This window comes from Cetorhinus maximus, chromosome 10 (genome assembly GCF_964194155.1).
Source record: "Cetorhinus maximus chromosome 10, sCetMax3.hap1.1, whole genome shotgun sequence".
Lineage (NCBI taxonomy): Eukaryota > Metazoa > Chordata > Chondrichthyes > Lamniformes > Cetorhinidae > Cetorhinus > Cetorhinus maximus.
This window is the reverse complement of record NC_135888.1, coordinates 23,328,741-23,351,168: the sequence shown is the minus strand read 5'-3', so window position 1 is coordinate 23,351,168 and position 22,428 is coordinate 23,328,741. Positions and strand designations below refer to the sequence as shown.

The 22,428-nt window shown below is 41.9% G+C and overlaps 1 protein-coding gene across 12 annotated transcripts in view; it reads right to left on the bottom strand.

Annotated features, from left to right (window-relative positions):
* The window catches only part of sptan1 (spectrin alpha, non-erythrocytic 1), a 114,597-nt gene that overhangs the window by 27,836 nt on the left and 64,333 nt on the right, over positions 1–22,428 (bottom strand). For 6 of the 12 annotated variants that reach the window (XM_078550152.1, XM_078550153.1, XM_078550155.1 and 3 more), the window contains 11 exons: positions 22,039–22,220; positions 20,367–20,466; positions 19,395–19,592; positions 13,899–14,045; positions 11,474–11,577; positions 8,290–8,467; positions 6,891–7,022; positions 6,137–6,274; positions 4,069–4,173; positions 708–916; positions 374–494 (listed from right to left, as the gene is read on the bottom strand). In XM_078550152.1, the coding sequence (XP_078406278.1) occupies positions 374–494; positions 708–916; positions 4,069–4,173; positions 6,137–6,274; positions 6,891–7,022; positions 8,290–8,467; positions 11,474–11,577; positions 13,899–14,045; positions 19,395–19,592; positions 20,367–20,466; positions 22,039–22,220 (1,614 nt within the window). Of the gene's footprint in view, positions 1–373; positions 495–707; positions 917–4,068; positions 4,174–6,136; positions 6,275–6,890; positions 7,023–7,784; positions 7,800–8,289; positions 8,468–11,473; positions 11,578–13,898; positions 14,046–19,394; positions 19,593–20,366; positions 20,467–22,038; positions 22,221–22,428 lie in introns of all 12 variants that reach the window. The other 6 variants (XM_078550151.1, XM_078550157.1, XM_078550159.1 and 3 more) reach the window with 2 other exon arrangements.

The window sequence follows — 22,428 nt, the reverse complement described above, 5'->3', positions numbered from 1 at the left end:
CTCCGTTTTATCATCACAGTGAGATCCAAACTTTTTGACTTGCCTAAAAATGTTCATCACCACCCTTAAGCCTTGTTGAAATCAAAACCTGACAGATGTGCCTAGGTTCCTACATTCTATTCCAGGCCACTTTGGCAGGCAGCCATACAATGGGCCAAAGTGACTCCCAGTGTAAGAGGCTCTAACTGAAGATAGCCTACTGTCTACATGGCTTAGGTTAGGAAATGGGTAAACGGCCATTACTGGTGTAAATCCAGCCCCCAATCTGTGGTTTGATACAGTAGACATGCTACATTACATCACTTATTACCAAACCAGGTCCTTTTGGATGAAGTTTTTGGAAATATGTACAAGGATATCAGACATCTCGAACCTGGATAGCTGGGTCATGTGCAGCCAGCTCTGCTTCCAGACGCTTGTGCTTCTTCCTCAAGTTCTGTACTCCAGTCAAATCCCGGCCATAATCTTCAGAACTCACAAGCAACTTTTTCTCTCTGTTCAAATAAGAGAAGCATCATTCCCACGTCAACTTTACTAATACTGGATATAACTGGATCCCAGCTAACAAGCGTAGGATTCCAGATTCAACTCCCCATTTGATTAATACCAAGTTAGCACAAACACATTTTATTAATACCGACTTAACACAATACTGCAACTTTTACAAGCCAGCTTTTCCAAATGTTCATATGCTCTCCCCAACTCACTTTATCCAGGATTCCTCATCATCCAAATCACGGAAGAATTGGTGAAGTCTATGCGATTCATTCAGTTTAGCACGGCGAGCAGTAGCCATGTTTTTAATTTTCTGAAACCGGCCATTCACTGCATTACGCTTGTCCTTCACCTGGGTGGTATCGAAGGCATCACTGGACATAAGACTATCGGCCTGGCCATTCAAGTCTTTCAGACGGTCCTGAAATACAGTCAATTAATGAACCAATTTAGAAAGAAATTACCACTGCAATTCAGTTCTGTAATAAAGTAAGTAGGTCAGAACGAGAGATGCACTTCTTGCCTCAATTAGGTCATTAATAAGATGGTATGTATTCGTGCATGTGGCACACTAAACATTATCTTTTGCGCTTGAAATGCTTTGGAGTTTATAATGAAAAATGCTAACAGCCTCATGGGGGCTGGAATACAACAGGATGGGAGTAATGTCACAGTTATAGAAAGCTTTGGTTATAAGCCATCAGGAATGTTATATTGGCCTTGGAGGGGATACAGCAGATACACCAGAACGTTACAAAGGCTAAAAGGGTTAAATTATGAAGACAGGTTGCACAAGCTAGGCTTGTATTCATTTCAGTATAGAAGATTAAGGGGTGACCTTATCGTGGTCTTCATGATTGAAAGAGTCGGCAGGGTAGATATAGAGAAACCGCTTCCTCCAGTGGGGGTAGAGGGACCAGGACTGGAGTGGGGGGCAAGGGAAGCACAGAACAAGGGGACATAAACTTAAAATTAGAACTAGGCCATTCAAGGGTGATAACAGGAAACATTTCTTCACATAGAGGTTAGTGGAATTCTGGACTTCTCTTCCTCAAAAAAGCTCAAGGTTGAGGGTCAATGGTAAATTTCAAAACTGAGATAGATAGATTTTTGATAATCAAGGGTATTAAGGGTTACGGAACAAGGTGGTTGATGGAGTTAAGATACAAACCAGCCCTGATTTAACTGAATAGTGGAATAGGTCTGAAGGGCTGAATGGTCTCCTCCTGTTCCCATGTTCTCAATTATTTGAGCAACTGATGGAATATTGAAGCAATTGTTGTTGGGCCATGATGTGTTAAAACACAGGTGTATCTTTTAGGAATGTCACATTACCAAGGATCTCTCTGAGAAGCATTCTATTCAGATGCGAGTGATGAGATTTCCCAGTGATTTACAAATCTGGTGTTTTGAATCCAGAGCTCACAAAAGTTCCAAGTCTTGTACATTTCATCAACTCTTTCCAATCAACGTTGTGAGAACAGTAACAAGCAATGTACTCTATTGAAAAAGCCTGAAAGGCACTTCTTTGAAGAGGAGGAAATTTTTGTTGGGCTATGGTGAAAAAACAATTGGATAGGTTTGATTAGATAGCACTTTAAACGAGCCAGCACAAGCACAAAGGGCTGAATCTTGAGCAAATTGATATAGGGAGTGACAAAGTTTTGGCAGGCTTAAAAGTGGACAAATCTCCAGGTCCAGATGATTTGTGTCCCAGACTGCTGAGGGAGGCAAGGGAGGAGATCACAGGGGCTCTGACCCAAATTTTTAATTCCTCTCTGGCCACAGAGGAGGTGCCAGAGGACTGGAGAACGGCCAATGTGGTTCCGCTATTTAAGAAGGGTTGTAGAGATAAGCCAGGGAATTACAGACCAGTGAGTCTTATGTCGGTGGTAGGGAAACTAGAGGAAATTCTGAAGGAGAGAATCTATCTCCACTGGAGAGTCAAGGTTTGATCAGCGATGGTCAGTATGGCTTTGTCAGAGGGAGGTCATGCCTAACAAATTTGACTGAGTTTTTTGAGGAGGTGACCAGCTGTGTAGATGAGGGTAGTGCAGTTGATGTAGTTTATATGAATTTCAGCAAAGCCTTTGACAAGGTCCCACATGGGAGACTTATAAAGAAGGCAAATGCACATGGGATACAGGGTAATTTGATAAGTTGGATTCAAAATTGGCTTAGTTGTAGGAGACAAGAGGGTGATGACAGAAGGCTGCTTTAGTGACTGGAAGCCAGTGTCCAGTGGTGTACCACAGGGATCTGTGCTGGGTCCCCTATTAATTGTCATTTATATAAACGACATAGATGACTATGTGGGGGGAGAATTAGTAAGTTTGCCGATGACACAAAGATTGACCGGGTGGTTAACAGTGAGGTTGAGTGTCTTGGGCTACAGGAAGATATAGACGGGATGGTCAAATGGGCAGATAAGTGGCAGATGGAATTTAACCCTGAAAAGTGTGAGGTGTTACACTTTGGAAGGAGTAATTTGACAAGGAAGTATTCAATGAACGGCATGACACTAGGAAGTTCTGGGGAACAAAGGGGCCTTGGCGTGTGTCCATAGATATCTGAAGGCGGAGGGGCATGTTAGTGGGGTGGTGAAAAAGGCATATGGGACACCTGCCTTTATCAATCGAGGCATAGATTACAAAAGTAGGGAGATCATGTTGGAGTTGTATAGAACCTTGGTGAGTTGGAGTACTGTGTGTAGTTCTGGTTGCCACATTATAGGAAGGATGTTATTGCACTGGAGGGAATACAGAGGAGATTCACCAGGATGTTGCCTGGGATGAAACATTTAAGTTATGAAGAGAGGTTGGATATACTTGGGTTGTTTTCATTGGAGCAGAGAAGTCTGAGGGGCGACCTGATCGAGGTGTACAAGATTATGAGGAGCATGGACAGGGTGGATAAGGAGCAGCTGTTCCCTTAGTTGAAAGGTCAGTCACGAGGGGACAAGTTCAAGGTGAGGGGCAGGAGGTTTGGGGGGGGATGTGAGGAAAAACTTTTTTACCCAGAGGTTGGTGACGGTTTGGAATGCGCTGCCTAGGAGGGTGGAGGAGGTGGGTTGCCTCACATCCTTTAAAAGTACCTGGATGAGCACATGGCACATCATAACATTCAAGGCTATGGGCCAAGCACTGTAAATGGGATTAGGTAGGTAGGTCAGGCGTTTCTCACGTGTCGATGCAGACTCGATGGGCCGAAGGGCCTCTTCTGCATTGTGAGATTCTGTGATTCCCTGAACGGTCTCCTTCTTTGCTGTATAATTCTATGATTCTATGAACTGCAAGCAAATCAATGACTGGATTATTTTATAATTTCTTTTTAAATTTATGTATAATTACAATGTAAAACATGCACTGCTACAACAAGCTTTTCCATCCATTGCAGGAAGCGATGCATACCTCTGAGGCACAAATGTATACTGGTATAATCCCTGATGGCCAAAAGCCCAAATGATCCATGAACAGTTTAACCGCTGTGGCTCTTCTCTCAAAACCAGTCCCCATGGCAACATACCTGTTTCTCTTATCTGCAATTACAGACTTATAACAAACACTTCATTACCTCATGAGCATTAATATCTGCTTCAAGAAGCTGATGCTTCTTCAGTAGGTTATTCACAGACGCCAGGTCCTTCCCGTAGTCCTCAGAGGCCAGCAGAGCTTCCACCTTACAAAGAAATCAGAATCTGACTTAAATATCAAATCACAGGTACGAGGCTATTATTGACAAGTTCTGATAGAACAGATGCTTGTTAAAGGCATTGCAAAGTTAAACAATTGGGACCATAGAATTAAACTACAGTATACTACTCACACATTAGTAAAGCACTCCCTTGAAAACTAATAACATTTAGCAACAAAACCCAGTGTAGAAATCTGTATAATGGTAATGAAATGATTAGAATCAGTTTTTTGATTTAAAATTACAACATATAGGACAAACGGAATGACACAGTGAGACTGTTCTCAAAGCAGATGCCAGCTTGACTCCAACATGAGATGTTAATAGTACTACAACATTTTAGCTGCAATTTTTCAGCTCAGGGGTGTAAGGTTGCTGAGTTTTCCCTTCTCTGCATTCCACTGATCCAAGGACTCACCATAACTTTATACAACCTTGCCATGCAAAACAGAAACTTTCAACAGTACAATGTATACGTTGCAATATTATTAGCATTGCAAGAGGGTTTTTACTTAGACCACATCAAGTATTATGAATACAGTTATGTATTTTTTAAAAAAATGTTTGAAAGGGGTAAGGGAAACACAAGCTGAAATCTAGAATACTCAGTTCCACCTTGTTTCATCAATGACTTTCCTTCCATCATAAAGTCAGAAGTGGGAACGTTCGAGGAATGCTACACAACAGTAGCACTATTCGCGGCTCCTCAGATACTGAGGCAGTCCGTGTCCATATGCAGCGACACCTGTACAAAATTCAGGCTTGGGCTGATAAATGGCAAATAACATTCATGTCACACAAGTGCCAGACAATGACCACCTTCAACAAGGGAGAATCTGACCAACTCCCCATGACATTCAATGGCATTACCATCACCAAATCTTCCTCTATCAACATCCTGGGGGGGTCATCATTGACCAGAAACTGAACTGGACCAGCCATATAAATATTGTGGCTACAAGAGCAGGTCAGACGCTGGGAATTCTGCAGAGTAACTTACCTCCTGACTCCCCAAAGCCTGTCCACCATCTACAGCGCACAAGTCAGGAGTGTGATGAAATACTCTCCACTTACCTAGATGAACGCAGCTCCAACACTGGAGAAGCTCAACACCATCCAAGATAAAGCAGTCAGTCTGATTGGCACCCCATCCACCATAATAAACATTCACTCCCTACACCACCAATGCACAGTGGCAACAGTGCGTACCATCTACAAGATGCATTGCAACAACTCACCAAGGCTCCTTCGACAACACCTTCCAAACCTGTGACCTCTACCACCTAGAAGGACAAGGGCAGCAGACGCATGGGAACACCACCACCTGCAAGTTGCCCTCCAAGTCACACACCATCCTGAATTGGAAATACATCACTGTTCTTTCGCTATCGCTGGGTCAAAATCCTGTAACAGGGTCCTTCAACACATGGACTGGAGCGGTTCAAGAAGGCAGTGCACCATCACTTTCTCAAGGGCAATTAGAGATGGCCAATAAATGCTGGCCTAGCCAGCAACGCACACATCCCATGAAGGTATATTTTTAAAAAATGGCCATTTTTATCAAAAAAGGTGCCAAATCGCCTCAAAAATGATACTGCATAACATGTTACTGTGGGTGGGGATGACATGCAGATGCTTTGCCATCACAAGATTAATGCAAGATCCTGTGTAGAAGTTGTATTATACTGATCTACTCTAATACTGGAGTAATTTCTAAACTGGTCAAGTGTGTACTCTGGATTTCACTACAAATCATTTTTTGCCTTGATTTTCCATTCCTGGGCAGATCTGTAATCTTCTGATTCATATACAAATATACTTTGTACGCAGAATTCAACTGATAGTTAGTAATTTGCAAGATAGCAAAGCCCATGAAATGAAGTTCTCCATACAGGGCGAAAACCCAGTTCCTTTAAAAATGTGAATAATACAATGTAAATTCACTTACCTCTGACAGCCAGAAATCAAAGTCTTTGATTCCAGTGTTGAAATTTTGTTGCTTATTGGCCTCTTTCAGTTTCTGACTCTTTTCTGCTGATTTCTGCACTAAATATTCCCATTGGTCAGCCAAGGTTCCCAAGCGAGCCTGTCAGAGAGGAAGACATTGAACCAGGATAAGTCAATCAAAGAAATCATGCAAGTTAATGAAAATTCAGTAAGTAACTGTAAGAGTCACAATGAGAAAGATGTTACTGAATGAGCTAACAGTAAAAGTAGAGAGTTAAGACTACGACTATGGCTTCCTCCAACCTGTTTGGTCAAATGGTCATAATCAGACGTCACTTTTACTTTGGCAACGAACAGATAACTGGCGGTTTCTGAACTGTTGCCTCTTACACATTACCCTATTTTCCTTTCCACCAAGGCGAATGAAAAAGTAAACAAACAAGTGGGTTGTATAACTGGTGGCTAATCTGCTTCTGCCAGTTTTAAGCTCTCGCCCAAAATGAAAATTACCCCCACTGTGTCTGGTTGCTGTGAATTAAAATGCTCTCTTTTTTAAAAAAAAAACTCATCATGACAAACTGTTTTCTACCTCTGCCCCTATGAAAAAAGCAATTTTCTTCACAGTATGAGCATAGCATTACTGGATCAGTAATATCAAGGCCTAGACTAATGATCCCTCAGTTAGTTAGAGGAGCAGGCTCAATGGCCTACTCTAGTTCCTACGTTCCTAGAATCAAGTTAAATTCGGTGGTCACCTGGACAGCATCTTCACTACCAGCACATGCCCCTCGGTCGATCAGAGATTTCCCCATGTCAATGACCCCACGGATTCGATCGGCGTTGGCATGCAGCTCTGCTTCGAATGCCTGGTGCTTCTGGTGTTTGCTCTGTGGAAGAGAACACAATGCTCACTATATATGAAAAAATGTCAACGTTCAAAAGATTCTCTCTGAGGCCTGTGACATGTCAGTAACCAAGTGTGTCGAAACATATAGCTTCAAAGTAATATTAAACTGGTGCAATTTGGTCTTGATAGACATCAAAACCATAACTTCCTTTGCAATTCTGCAGTCCTTCCACTTTGTAATTACAATGCAGATCATATATGTTGCATTAATTTTGAATTATTTTCACAATTTGTGATGCATGAAATTATTTGACCAATTGCTGAGGATGCCGTTATCAGGTTCTATTCACAATTGTCGTCAGAGCCCCACCTGGAATGGCCAGCTAAACTTATCACTGCAATGGTCATAAAGCCTCGGAGGGAATCACATTCAGGATAGTAATAGGGGTTAATACTGACAAACACCACGCCAATAATAACCAGACAACCAACAGCTCCCAGCGACAAGGACAGAGCCAACTGAACAAACGTCTTTAGTGTTAATTTTAAAACAAATGCAATATGGTTTAAAAAGTCAGGAGAATTACCTGTTAAATCAGAGACACCAAAAGATATCAGTGCTAGAAGCAACATCAATGCTAAAGGTCTGCCAACTTAAAAACTCAAAAGGATAGTTAGAAGAACTATAGGCACGAAATTAAAAAGGTTACGTTTATAAAACGGCATCTAACCAATCCAATAATGTGCCTTTATACAGACAAGACCTAGGTTACACAGAAGCACAGAAGTCACAAACACTTACCAGCAGTTTGGACAGCTAAAAACAGATTAAGAGAAAAGATTAAGCATATCAATATTGAATGGTCAAAGTATTATGCTCAACTTAAATTTCTGTTCATGTAACACATATAAGCCATAATGTTCTCTGTTCAAGAGATTTACCTCAGAGGGATAGCTCCGAGATCTGTGCTCAGAACACAGAGTCCTCATATCTTAGCTACACTGCCAAGGGGACACATCAGGCAGAGGTCAGACACATTCCCACAGAGAATAGCAAGAGGAGATAGTTTTTTTCAAAAAAAGGGGGCAAAAGTGGAGCGTGGGGCACTCCAAGCAGGTTTTTGCATTTCTTAGCAGATGCTTTTGATGCAACATTACCAGAGGTTTTGGAGCAAGTAGTCCATCCTCTCAGCAGGGGCAAGTAAATGGTAACACCCCAGGGTAAGAGAGAAATAAACACTCCAACCTTAAGTATTGCATGTCACTTTTTTCAGTAATACTCAAGTTCTGTACTACCAAATGACCACTCTAAGCTTAGTTACCTGAATGTTTGTGGGATCTTTGTAAGATTCATCAGTTGCAGTCTGTAGCTTCTCACTGATCCAGGCCTCGATTTCATCTACATCGCGGCTAAACTGTTGCAGGGTCTGTGATTCTCCAAGTTTAGATCTCTTCTCGATCATCTGAGCTTTTAGGTGGCGCCACCTACCAAGACATTTTAACAGTAAGAAACAAACCGCATAAAAGTCCATTCAGATCCACACAGCAGGTTGCACTTATATAGTACTTTTAATACAAAAGGCACAACCCTTGCAATTCACAGAGTTGGGAAGAATCAAACCATGTTAGGACAGGGGCTAAGAATGATGATCTAAGGCACAATCAAAAAAGGTAGACATGAAGGAAACTTCTGAAGGAGAGGAAAAAGGATAACACGGAGGAGAAATTTTAAGGAGAACTTTCCAAAACGTGTATCTTAGATAGTTGGGAGCTCTGTAATTGAAGGGTGAGAGGGAAGGAAGGAGTGTTGATGCAAAGGAGGAGAGAGCCAAATATTGGAGGCACAGGCAGGAACATAAGACTGAAGCAGGTTTACAGTTAGGGAAGAGTGAGCCCATACTGGGACATGTACTTGAGGTCAAGAATTTAAATTTATAAGTTGGGGTTAGGAAACCAGCTAAAGCTGGTAAGGACAGCATGTCAGGATTTTGTGCAGTTTTGGATGAATTACAATTTATGAAGAGCAAAATTTGGGAAGCGGACAAGAGCACTGGAGTAAAAAAGGTAACAAAATCCTTCACAAACATTTCCAGGCAGTGGGGTTAGGGCAAACATAGCTGATGCTGTGGATGTGTAAATAGGTGTTTGTGGTGGTGCCCAGGATTTGCAGGTTTGAAGCAAGACTCAATGTCAGACAGAATGCTGAAGCTGTGCACCACTGGGTGTGCCACCAGATAGAGGTATAGAATTGGGGCCTAAGGTGTGAAGATTATGGAAATGACTGAAAAGAAAAGTTTCAATCTTGCTGAAGTCGGTTTGAAGGAACTTCTTGCTTACAAGAACGGTTAGAGAAGTCAAGAGTAGTGGCTGCGCAGTAGAGATAGGAAACTATAAATGATATCACAGAGGGACAGTAAGGAAAAGAAAGCCATTCAACTCATTCTTGGGTTGAAGGGCTTATCTTATGAAGAAATGTTGAACATGTCAGGCCTATACCCATTGGAATTTAGAAGAATGAGAGGTGATCTCATTGAAACATGTAAGATCCTCAGGGGACTTGACTGGGTGGATACCAGGAAGATGTTTCCTCTTGGAGGAGAACAGTTTAAGTATAAGAGGTCCCTCATTTAAAATAAGAGATGAGGAGAAATTTCCTCTTTCAGAGAACCTCCAAAGCAGTGGAGGTCGGGTCACTGAATTTATTTAAAGTGGAGTTAGATAGATTTTTGATAGACACGGCAGTCTCAAGGGTTATAGGGTTTGGGGCGGCGGGGGTGGGCAGCAGCGGAAGACAGGAAGGTGGAGCTGAGACCACAATCAGTACAGCCATGATCTTACAGAATGGCAGAGCAGGCTTGAAGGTCCTGCTCCTAAGTCCTATGTTCCAACGATGAAGATTTAAAGAACATTTGGTGACCATGGGGGTGGGGGAGAATGGGAACAGAAACCATTACAGGATGAGATGTTCTGACTTTGTTGGGGCATATAGGAGTGGAGCCAAGCAGCGGTGTCACAGAGGTAGACCTGAGAGACAGTGCTGGAAGATGGGCTAGTTGACTAGGTCCAATGTCATATATCCTTTCCTCTCTTCAAGGAGAGGCACCACTTGGGTTTGCTACAAATGGAAACCCATTTTCTTCCCAGTAGTGGTTTAGCTTCACTGCTCAAACATATTTACTTGCCCCTTCAAGGATCTAGTCAGATCAGAAGCCCATTTGTGAATGAAAATTGAAGAATTTGTCTTGCAGAAGCGGGTTCAGCAATTTGACACAAGTTCAATTTCTTTAGTTACAAGCTGTAACTCTACTGATACAAATCAAGTTCCTTCATCTTAAAACCCTGATTACTTTATGTTATGATCCTAAAACAGAGCCCCAAATTTTGGTACGATCTGGTTAGGGACTAGTAATCTTTTGCTTAGGAGTAGACAAAGTTTTGAGATCCCAGGTACTTAACTAACAGACTAAAGCCACAAGATCCATAGTTTCTAAACAAACTCAATAAATTTTACTATACAAAGTCAGAAAAATAAAACAATCTACAATATCTATCTAATACTCTCAACATTCAGAATTTAAGCTGAAGTGAATATGAAATAACGGCAAACCGTGGTCGAACATACCATACTGCACTATAAATGGCAGATGTGACCAAGACAGAATCACGGGTCCAGATGTCAGTGTCCGCTGTGAGTTACAAAATCACGCTAACTCAGTCCCCCTTGAGGGATTTCAAATCTTCACTTTCAAAGATCTAACCTCCGAATTCCCTCCAAACGTTGCTCCGACTCGGACTGCCTCAATGATTGCTCACCTCCTGATGGTTTAATCTCTTTTCCTGAGACTGCGTTCCATTGGCTTCCTGAGGCTGCACTCCAGCACTGACTCAATGGCACAAGTGAAGCTCTTCAGCCACACTGAGCTGAACACCACTACTCCAAATGGTTCTCTTTGCCCTAATGGCCTGCAGCAAAGAGTCAACAACCTTCTGCTGTTTTTTCAGTTCCCCAGGGCTTCTCTGAGCCCCACCTATATGGGACCAACACACAGCATCTTTTTCGCTGCATGGAGCCTCTTCCTTTGCTCCTCTCCCAGTGGTTTCTCTTCTTGTGGTCTCTCTGAGTCTTCTCTCTGGGACCTTCCTCCTTCTCTGGATCCCCTCCTGGGTCCTCTCTCTGGGACCTCCCCTGGTGGTTCTCCCTTTCTGTCCTGGGACTCCCCTTTTTATGGCACCATACTGGGTCCCATGACTGTTGTTTCCACTCCACAGGTGCGCTACTTATTTCCCACTTGGCCAAGCCCTTTAACTGCAAAAATAAAAACTAAGCGGAGCATGCACAGCCAATCACCCTGCCACAATTCATGCATGCATGGAACTCTTGGGCCTGCCAGGAAATGGAGTCCAGAACAAGTTAAGTTCATATTTTGTAACACTTGATCAGTCTATCTGCTTAAATCGAATCACTTGTGCCACTAACCAACAGGCACTCACCTGTCCAATACCTCATTGCGACGATTTGAAATATCATCCTTTGCATAATGTTCAGAGCCAATCAATTGATCAGCAAAAGCTTGTAGTGCTGCAATCTTCTCTTCCTATTTATAAAAAGTAGAGAATAAATAAATAAAAATTAACCAAATTCCTGATGGAGCTTTTCACACCCAGAAATTCTTTTGATTAACATAGAATTACATTACAATTGCCCTGTGTACCCATGTGTGATTGGTTGGGAAATGTAAGGTTACCACAGAATAGCAATTTATTACTTTACTTGAATTCAGAGTCAGTTACGGAATTAGATTTATATGCATTATGGGTTGCAATTTGTATTTTCTGGTAATTAATGAGAACTTCTTTTCATTCTTGACTAAGTGGATCCAAACTGAAGCCCATGAGCCGTTTCAGCTCTCGGAATCTGGCCCAGGCATCATGGTTATATTTCTACTTACATTTCTTATTCAATGATTTGTTGCGTTTGATTGCTGAAGGCTTGAAAAAGGCTGTTGTCTTATCAATAAATAAATGCTACATCACTATAGCTGGATCTGTTGGTATTTACAGCTTCAAACAACACCAAATTAACAGGAAAGTTAACGTAAAACTTTACACGTAGCCCACAAGACTTCATAGTACACATCCAAATAGCCCCAAAGGCAAGCAGCTCGAATGGCCATGGTGTTCCTGACCAAGGATTAATATAGTGTTGTTATATCTAACTCCAGCCACTGAGTGGCACTGCAGTGATGAAGTAGTGTGTTCCTGCATACCATCAAAATGGTTGAAATTGCTCATTACAGATTGAAACAGTTTCTATCTGGAAGTTCACTATAAGTGATATTCAGTTATAAGAACCAGAAATTACACCAAAACATGGCAAAAAAAAAAATTCCCCTAAGTTTCTAATGTATTTATATAATTACTCAGTTTTCAGTAATCATGCCACTGCAAACCTGAATTATCTTCCTTGCTTGAGGTTCCTTCACATTCAAACACTTTTTGTCTCCTAATTCCTGCTCAGGGTCTCTTCCCCTCCTTGTGGAGCATCTTTGGGTATTTCACGACGTTAAAAAGTGTTATACAAGTGCAAGTTGTCTGTTATACTGTCCAATTCTGTGAAAGGTCATCAACTTGAAACATTAATTCTGTTTCTCTCTCTGCAGCTGCTGTCTATCCTGCTAAGTATTTCCAGCATTTGCAGAACTTTGCTTTTGCCAATTTGTATATTATCTAGCCAGCAAAATAAATGTAGGGCAGCGGGGTTAGTTCTGGCAGGCACAAGTGACATTGTTCTGTCAACTTCTACATTTTGAAGTGCAGGATTTGTAACAATCTAAAGCTTCTGAGGGAATCCTTGCCAAGTCTGGCTCAATCACATACTCGAGCTGTTGGCTTGAGAATTCAGTCTCAGAAAAATTTCCATACTTGAGTTGCCTGTGAATGTAGACTGTACTGATATTGTAATTTATTGCGAGGGAAATGGGATGTAAAAGTAGGGACATTTTGCTACAGTTGTATAGGGTATTGGTGAGACCACATCTAGGTACTGTATACAATTTTGGTCTCCTTATTTAAGGAAGGATTTTATTGCATTAGAAGCAGTCAGAGAAGGTTTACTCGACTGATTCCTGAAACGAGGGGGTTATCCTGAGGGAAGGTTGGACAGGTTAGGCCTGTATCCGTTGGAGTTTAAGAGAATGAGGTGATCTTATTGAAAGATAAGATCCTGAGAGGACTTGAAAGGGTGGATGCTGAAATGATGTTTCCCTTTGTGGGAAAGACTCGAACTAGGGGACACAGTTTAAAAATAAGGGGTCTCCCATTTAAGACGGAGATGAGAAGAAATATTTTCTCGAAGGGTCGTGAGTCTGTGGAGCTCGCTTCCCCAAAGTGGTGGAGCTAAAAATTGAATATTTCTAAGACTGAATTAGATGGATTCTTGATTGACAAGGGAGTCAAAGGGTAAAGGAGGTAGGAAGGAAAGTGGAGTTGAGACCACAATCATATCAGCCATGATCTTACTGAATGGTAGAGCAGGCTCAAGGGGCCGAATGGTCTACTCCTGCTCCTAATTCATATGTGCATATGTAGGTTTGCTACTTGCAGGTCAGGCAGAATCTTGTGATTAGTCATCTCTCTCAACACACTAAACAAATTAGGAGAATTCATAACAAATTGCACATGGGCTTAGATTATGATTGACTACCTGAACAGCTGTTTTGCCTTCCTTTCTAAGCATTAAGAACAATACTAGACCCATTCTGAGAAGTTAATATTCCCGACTAATGCGTTTCTGCTTATGTGCCCTGCCATGACCTACGGTAATGATAAAGGAGCTGAAAGAATTACATATATAACATAGTAGGCCAAATATTTGCAGATTAATTAGATAAATTACAATTTATACAAAAGGCTTTACCTGGACTGTAATAGCTTTATCAAAATCTTCATGTTTCTTGATGAGGGCTTCCACACTGTCCAGGGAATCACCCTTGTCATCACTGGCCAGAAATGCTTCACGTGCTGCCATCCAGTTCTCAGCCTGTTCACAGTCACGGTTAAACAACTACAAAAGAATCAAAATATCTCACTTTAGAATTGGTCTACGCAAGTCCAAGTGCACCCATTCCTACACTCCGAGCAGGGAGTCTCACTCCAAGGGTTACATACAGGGATACAACATAGTGGCACCAATTCCCTGACCCATACTCCATTCTCAGCTTGGAATGCAAGACTGGTGAATTTACCCAAGGAATACTGGAATGTCACAAGATCTAGTCATGAGATATAAATCTACAATTGTTTTTGTCAAGCTTGCTAAAATAAAAAGACTTGATCATCTTAAATCTCATAACAACTGGTTGTTGAGAGAATGCAGGTCAGAACCTGCTTCCAAGTACACTACAATCTATGTACACCATGTTCCTGTAATGGCATTCTGGCATGTTTTACGAAAGCTTCACACGCCTTTGAGCATTTACAAAACTTATTGTACAATCTGGTAACAGTAATAATAGGTAACTGTGAAATGATGACAAACTTTAGGTGTAACATTGTTGCACCAGGTGGAATGGGAAAGCTTAATCCCAAACACTATTGCAAGACAAGTAGACTTTCATATACAGTCGAAGTTCAGGACTACATCAGGAAGTATAGGTGGGTTGTTAACCAGTGGACGCAGATTTAAAATAATTGGTAAAGGGAGAAAAGATGGAAGACAATTTATTTTGCAGCAAGTTTTAATGATCTGGGTGTTTTTTTTTACTTTAATTTTTTTTAATAGAGGGCTGTGAAACATTGGAGTTCTCTACTCCAGAGGCTCTGGAAGCTGAGTCATTGAGTATGTTTAAAACAGAGATTGACAGATTTCTCAATACCAATGACATGGGTATGAGGATAGTGTAGGAAAAAGGCAATTGAAGTGGATAATCCGCCATGACTGTACTGAATGGCAAAGCAGGCTCAATGGGCTGAATGGCCTACTCCTGTTTCTATGTTCCTATGGAATGCACTCTCTTGAAAAAAAAATGGTGGAAGCTCATTCATCAGTAACTTTCAAAGGGAAATTTAGGGACTGAGGATAGAATATGGGAGTGGAACTTAATCAGATAGCTCTTTCATAGAACTGGCACAGGCCAAATGAGCTTAATGGTCTCCTTTTCTGCTGTCTCATTATACAATGATGCTTTCTCATGAAAAGAAGGAGCATACCAAAGACCCCCAGGGAGTCAGAGGGAGACAGAAGAACAAATATGTAGGCAGATCTCTGAGAAGTGCAAAAACAAACAAAACAGTAATAAAAGGGGGGTTTAACTTCCCCACTATTAATTGGGACAGTTTTGGAGTGAAAGGGATTCTGTTCCCTCTATTCCTAAGGTGCATTCAGAACTTTATCAGCCAATATGCAGCAAGTCCAACAAGAGGGTGCAGTTCTGGACTTAGTTTTAGGAAATGAAGCTGGGCAGGTGGAACAAGTGGCAGTGGGAGAGCCTTTTGGTGGTAGTGATCATAATCCAGTTAGTTTTAACATAATTATGGAAAAGGACAAAAGTAGGACAGGAGGTAGAGTTCTAAATTGGGGCAAGGCCAATTTTACTAAGTTGAGGAGTGACTTAGCAAAAGTGGACTGGAAACAGCTACTTGAAGGTAAATCAGTGTCAAAGCAGTGGGAGGCATTCAAAGGGGAGATTCAAAGGATTCAGAGTAAACATGTCCCCACAAGAAAAAAGGGTGGGGTGGCCAAATCTAGAGCCCCCTGGACGTCAAGGAGCTTACAGGGAAAGATAAGGCAGAAAAGGAAAGCTTATGTCAGACACCGAGAACTCAATATTACAGAAAGCTGAGAGGAATATATAAAGTGCAGGGGTGAAATCAAAAAGAAAATTAGGAAAGAAAAGAGAGGGTATGGAACAATATTGACAAGCAAAATCAAGGTGAACTCAAAGGTGTCTTATCAATACATTAAGGGTAGGAGGATAACTAAGGAAAGAGTAGGGTCCATAAAAGGTAACCTATGTGTAGAGGTGGAGTATATGGGTGTGGTTCTTAATGAATACTTTGCATCTGTCTTCAGAAAAGAGAGGGGCGATGCAGACATTGTAGTTAAGGAGGAGTGGTGTGAACTTTTGGATGTGATAAATATAGGGAGAGAGGAAGTATTAATGGGATTAGCATCCTTGAAAGTGGATAAATCACTAGGGCTGGATGAAGTATACCGCAGGCTGTTAAAAGAAGTAAGAGAGGAAATAGCAGAAGGTCTGACCATCATTTTCCAATCCTCACTGGATACAGGTGAGGTGCCAGAGGATTGGAGGTCTGCTAACGTTGTACCTTTGTTTAAAAAGGGAATGAGGGATAGGCTGAATAATTACAGGCCAGTCTGACCTTGACAGTGGGAAAACTATTGGAATCAATTGAGAGAGACTGGATAAACTGTCAGTTGGAAAGTCATGGATTAATCAAGGACAGTCAGCATGGATTTAAGGGAAGGTCGTGTCTGCCTAGCTTTATTGAATTTTTTGAGGAAGTAACAAGATGGACTGATGAGGGTAGTGCAGTTGATGTGGGCTACATGAATTTTAGCAAGACATTTGACAATGTCCCATATGGCAGACTGGGTTAAAAATTAAAAACCCATGGGATCCAAGTGAATGTAGCAAGCTGTATAGAAAATTGGTTCAGTGGTAGGAAACAAAGGGTAATGGCTGACAGGTGTTTTAGCGACTGGGATGCTGTTTTCAATGGGGTCACGCAGGGCTAAGTACTAGGTCCCCTGCTTTTTATGGTATACATTAATGATTAGGACATAAATATAGAGGGAATGATCAAGAAGTTTATAGGCAACACAAAAATTGGCTGCACGGTTGATAGTGAGGCAGGTAGCTGTAGACTACAGGAAGATGCCCATGGGCTGGTCTGGTGGACAAAAAAGTGGCAAATGGGATTCAACCCGGAGAAGTGTGAGGTGATACATTTGGGGATGTCAAATGAGGCAAAGGATTACACAATAAATGGGAGGATACGAAGAGGTGTAGAGGAAGGGAGGCGCCTTGGAGTGGACGTCCACAGATCCGTAAAGGTAGCAGGGCAGGTGGATATGCTGCTTAAGGTGGCATATGGGACCCTTTCCCTTTATTAGCTGAGCCGAGGTATAGCATATAAGAGCAGGGAGGTTATGCTGGAACGATATACAACATTACTTAGGTCACAACTTAAGTACTGTGTGCAGTTCTGGTCACCTTATTACAGGAAGGATGTAATTGCACTAGAGGGGGTACAGAGGAGATTTACAACGATGTTGCCAGGACTGGAAAATTGCAGCTACGAGGAAAGATTGGATAGGCTGGGGTTTTTCTCCTTGGAACAGAGGAGGCTGAGGGGAGATTTGATTGAGGTGTACAAGGTTGTGAGGGGACCTGGATAGAGTGGATGGGGAAGACCTATTTACCTTAGCAGAGAGGTCAGTGACTAGGGTGCAGATTTAAAGTGATTGGTAGAAGGATGTGGTTGGGAGGAGGGGGGTGGTGGTGATGGTAGTAGAAAAGAGAGGAAATGAGGAAAAATATGCTTTCACCCAGACGGTGGTAGGTTCTGGAACTCTCTGCCTAGAAGGGTGGTAGACAGAGAAACGCAACTCATTTAAAAGCTATCTGGATATGAAGTCTCGTAACCTCCAGGGCTACAGACCAATTGCTGGAAAATGGGATTAGGCTGGATGGCTCGTTCTTTCAGCCACACAGACATAATGGGTTAAGTGGCCTCTTCTGTGCTGTATGCATTCTATGATTTGATACCCAGAACAATCTTTTAGGGTGGGGGGAGGGGCAGTAGAGGTGGGGAATAGCAGATTTCCATGAAGGAATAGCTAGGTGAATTGAACAGCCTCCCATTTTTGCAGTTAACTTTTTTCCCCCCCAGCTTCTTGGTTAAATATCTAGGCCCTAGTTTAGATTCCATGTTTCATGTTCCACTGCTTCATTAGGGCTGCCCCACTGCCATTACTCCCTACAACACATCAGCTAAAAACAAAACAACCTGATAATGTCTTTAAAGGAGAGCAGTGGCGCCCCTAGGTTGCTGACTTCATAGGGTAATCTTCTGCAACTCAATAATATTGTAGTATATGGTACAACCAAGTGCAGCGAAGTAACACTTTTATCTACTACTGCTGATATTGCAAAGGTCTTAAATATTTGTCATTTCTCAGGCAATAAGCTGGCTTCCTCTGTTTGGCCGATGCAGTGCTACATATTTAGTGCTACACTCCATGATGAATTTCTACCCAAATGTCTCCTATAATGAAAACATGGGGGAGAATTCTCCCCCGTTGGGGGAGTTGTGTGGGATCGAGCGCAGGCCCGATCAGCGCCACGCTGCCATTTTACGTGGGTGGGCCAATTAAGGCCTGCCCAGCGTGACACGCACCCAGAAGCGCTGTGCGCTCCCTGTGTGGGTGGGGTTGCCTGAGTTGCATGCGCACGAAAGAGCAGAGGTGCCTCAGGGAGATAAGCTTTAAGTTTTAAAAGGTTAATAAAGTGAAGAAATAATTTTTATGACATGTCCCCTCATGTGAAACTGCCAAATGAGCTGGGACACGTGCATTAATTTTAATAAAAATGTGTGAAAATGTTAAATCATTCATGAAACCTCATCCCACCCGTGGATGAGGTTCCATGAAAAATGCGAAGGCTGCCTGGGCTCTTCGCCTGCCCGCCAATCTTAAGGTTGGACGGGCAGCTCAGGTAATTGCTTAATTGCCTTTTTAAATGGCCTTAATGGGCCTTTGACAGTTTGGCGGGTGCACAGCCGAGTTGGCTGCGCACCCACCGAGCTGAAAATCTAAATGACGTGCAGCAATGTCGGGACGCATGCCTGACATCACCCCGTGTCATTTTACGCCTCGGCGAGCGGGCCCTGCCCCCCGCTCGCTGAGCCAAAGATTCAGGCCATGATTTTAATTTGAGTGGCAGAAACCATCTTTTAGAACTTAGGCAAAAGGTTCCCAGAAATATCCATATTCGCAGGAGGTCTTTCTCACAAGAAACATTTGAAAACCACTGACCTGCAGAGTTAACCTGGCAAAAAATGTTTGTTTCTCCAGAAAGAGGTAATATGTCTGGGAGGAGTTTTAACTGGGGTATCAGCCCCAGTAGCAAACACCTTACTCTAAATTTAACGTGCAATAAGGTCAACAGTAAATTTAGAAAATGCTGGAAATATTCAGGTCGGGAGAGAGAAACAGAGTTAACATTTCATAATGAACGTGATGAAACATCAACTCTCTCCAGATGCTGCCTGACCTGCTGAGTATTTCCAGCGTTTTCTTTTCATTTCAGATTTCCAGCATCTGCAGTATTTTGTTTTTGTAACTGTACATTTAACCACCCGCATTGAACAAGGTGTGGTCTTTCATTACCTGCAGCTCCAGGCATTGATCCAACATCATTCTGCGCTGAATCCAGGCTTTCTCCAGATCTGCACGTTCACGCTCCAGGATATCCAGCTTCTCCCTGATTTCTGGGCAAGCGTAATGCCCACGAGCAAGCAGCTGGTGCCCAAACTGCTCAAATGCCTGGAAGGTGCCAGCCCTAGCATCAATTTCAGTACGATGCTCCTGCAAAAAGGGGGAAATGAAACAAAGTTAAGGAAAAAAAAATAAAGATAAACATTACTTTAAAAATACCTGTGTAAAAGTATTATTTTAAAGTAGAACTTTTCAGATTCAGCTTTCCTGCTGAATACAAGGGGCACGCATCATGACACAGTGCATCCCTAGCCAGTGATTTTCCAACCATTAAAATGAACAAAAAAGGTGCATGTGCTCCCAGCATCCAACAAAAGCAATAAAGTGGAACACTGCCCCTTAAATGCCAAAAAGGAAGGATCAAAGAACTAGAAATTTAAGCAACACTTGCTGACTTCTCCCCCCACAGGGTCACAGGCTCAACGTTCAACGTCACATGTACGGATACAAAAGATAAACTTCCCTTCATCCATCATTAAAAATGAGCCAAAAGTTGGAGGAAAGTCTCTCATGACACTGGCAGTTATGAACTTGGCATGATAGGCAAAGAGGTTTTCAGACATATCAGCAAAACAGTAACAGTTCAGCTAGATTCTATCTCATTTCTAACATATCTATTTTAGACAAGAGCTCAAAAGGTGGCCACATCACTGATGTAAACAACACACCTGGGCAGCTGTAAAGATCATAATTGTTAAATTGGAACTCTACAATGTGTTATATCACCAGCTAAAGCATTTATGGCTCTGCTGGCAGAAGCAGATCTAAAAACAAATTTCCCTACTAGGAATATGAGAATAAAAACATTTCCAATAATCTTAAACCACAACTTCAGAAAAAGACACTATTTCAGCTTTTCATTACCTGGTGTCTTTCTAATAGGGCCTCGGCTCCTGTGACATCCTTGGCCAGTTCGTCCGAAGACACTAATCCCCGAATTCCATTTATCCAGGACATAAGGTCCCTGTGAAAATAATAAAAGAATAGATTAGATGCATTACTTTTTACCAGTCCTTGTCTCACAAGAAATGTTTGCAATTCAGCTACTTACAAACAGCAGGAAGCTTAACAGCAATCTGCTCTGGTAATCGCACAGTATGAGCCAGTTAAATACCAGCAGCAACACCACGGGGTTTCTAAGACTTGGGAAATAACCCCTAATGATTAATTCTTGAATATGATTTTGCCTGTCAGTCATCCAAATGAACCATGGAAAGGTATCCATGCTTCAATTCTTTTAAAATTTGCAACTGTTCTTTGATAATAATACATTGATATACAGTATTTCCGAGAACTTGGGCAATGGACATCTGCAAATCAGACTGAGCAGTGGTAGCTACATTAGTGCAAATTGCCATGCTTGCCTTTTGGGTCAGTGACTGGAGGGTTTCAACTGTACCACTGGAGCTGTGGGGAACATTAGTTTCAACCTCCATTGCCCTTTCAATATAGAAAATGCTAGAAGTACAGAACATTTCCATCTGCATTTAGAAAAGACACGTTAACTGGTTGGGTGGTGATTCTTCCTATACCGAAAATGTCAACTCACTTATTCTTTTTTCATTCTCTATTTTCATTTCAGATTTCCAGCACTTGCACTTTTTTCTCCATTACTTCCCCATATCTTCAGGCCGGAGTCCCTCAAAAATGTAAAATTTCTGAAAAGGGGTCAACTGCCAAGACTAGGTTTCCGTTTTCAGTGATGCCAACAAAAGAGCTTTTCTCACCAGTAATATGAGAACATGCCCCTCCATGAATAGACAAAAAATAAAATCCAAAATGGCTTGCACCCGAATTCCTAATATATGTCTTTGGGGTGCAAAACTCTGCACTGGGAGTGAAGACAAAAATGTACCTCATGGTACATGCAGTTCATGTACTGTTCATGTTAAAATTGATGTGGTAAATTTCACTATAGGACTTAGGAGCAGGCATAGGCCATGAGACATATTATTGTTACTAGACATATTGTTCTGCGTGTTAAATCTATGCAGGCAAAAAAATAAGGTTTACCCCACCATCAGAAGCAGGCAAGCTCTTGTGTGTGAAATCTAACTTAAAAGCTCAAAAAAAGCAAAAGATGGGGGCGGAGGTGGGGGGGCAGTATTTTTTCATTCCTCTCATTCCACCTCTACATATGTAAAAAAAGTTACATTTTGTGGCTTCATTGAGACTCATTCACCATTTGGGTTTTCCATCCCTTGTCTAACATCAGATAAAAAAAAGAGTAATTCACCAAATCCCAGGATACTGTTGTTTTTGATAAGAGTCACACAATTTTGGGCTGGCTTGGCAAACAATCGAGTTGCCAGACCTCTTTCCGCACCCCCAGAATGTTGCAATTTGGCTACTGCTGTTGCAGGGTACTACACCAGTTCACGCCAGATGTTTGTCCACTAGTGACAAAGTAAAATAACCTTTAACCCGCACATTATGGAGAAAGACAACAGTGCCCAAGCCCAAGTTCAATCACGATCATGCTGAATGGTCAAGCAATGGCCTACTCCTGCTCCTATTTCTTGTATTCTTGTGTTACCTGAAGTCACTTAGGAAACGCTGTAGATCATGAGAGTCATTCAATTTTCCTTTACGTTGGTCAGCACGCTTCCCCAGACTGTCCCACGCCTGATTCAGTTCTGTGCATTTTTCTTCCACATCCTCAACTGATTCAGGATGAGACTGAATCAGTCGGTTTGCAGTTTCACCCAGAGAATTCACCTACATTCAACAATAAAAACTCAATCAGACAACATACCCCACAGTAACAAATACATTAGCAGGACATTTAGGACTGACATAATACATCAGGCTATATTTTCTGTTCCTGAATGAACTAACTCACACTAAATTCCTCCGCATCCAAGAAAATAAGAAATTCTTTTGGGTTAAGGGCAGAATTTAAAACAAGCAAAGATAAATTTAGTAC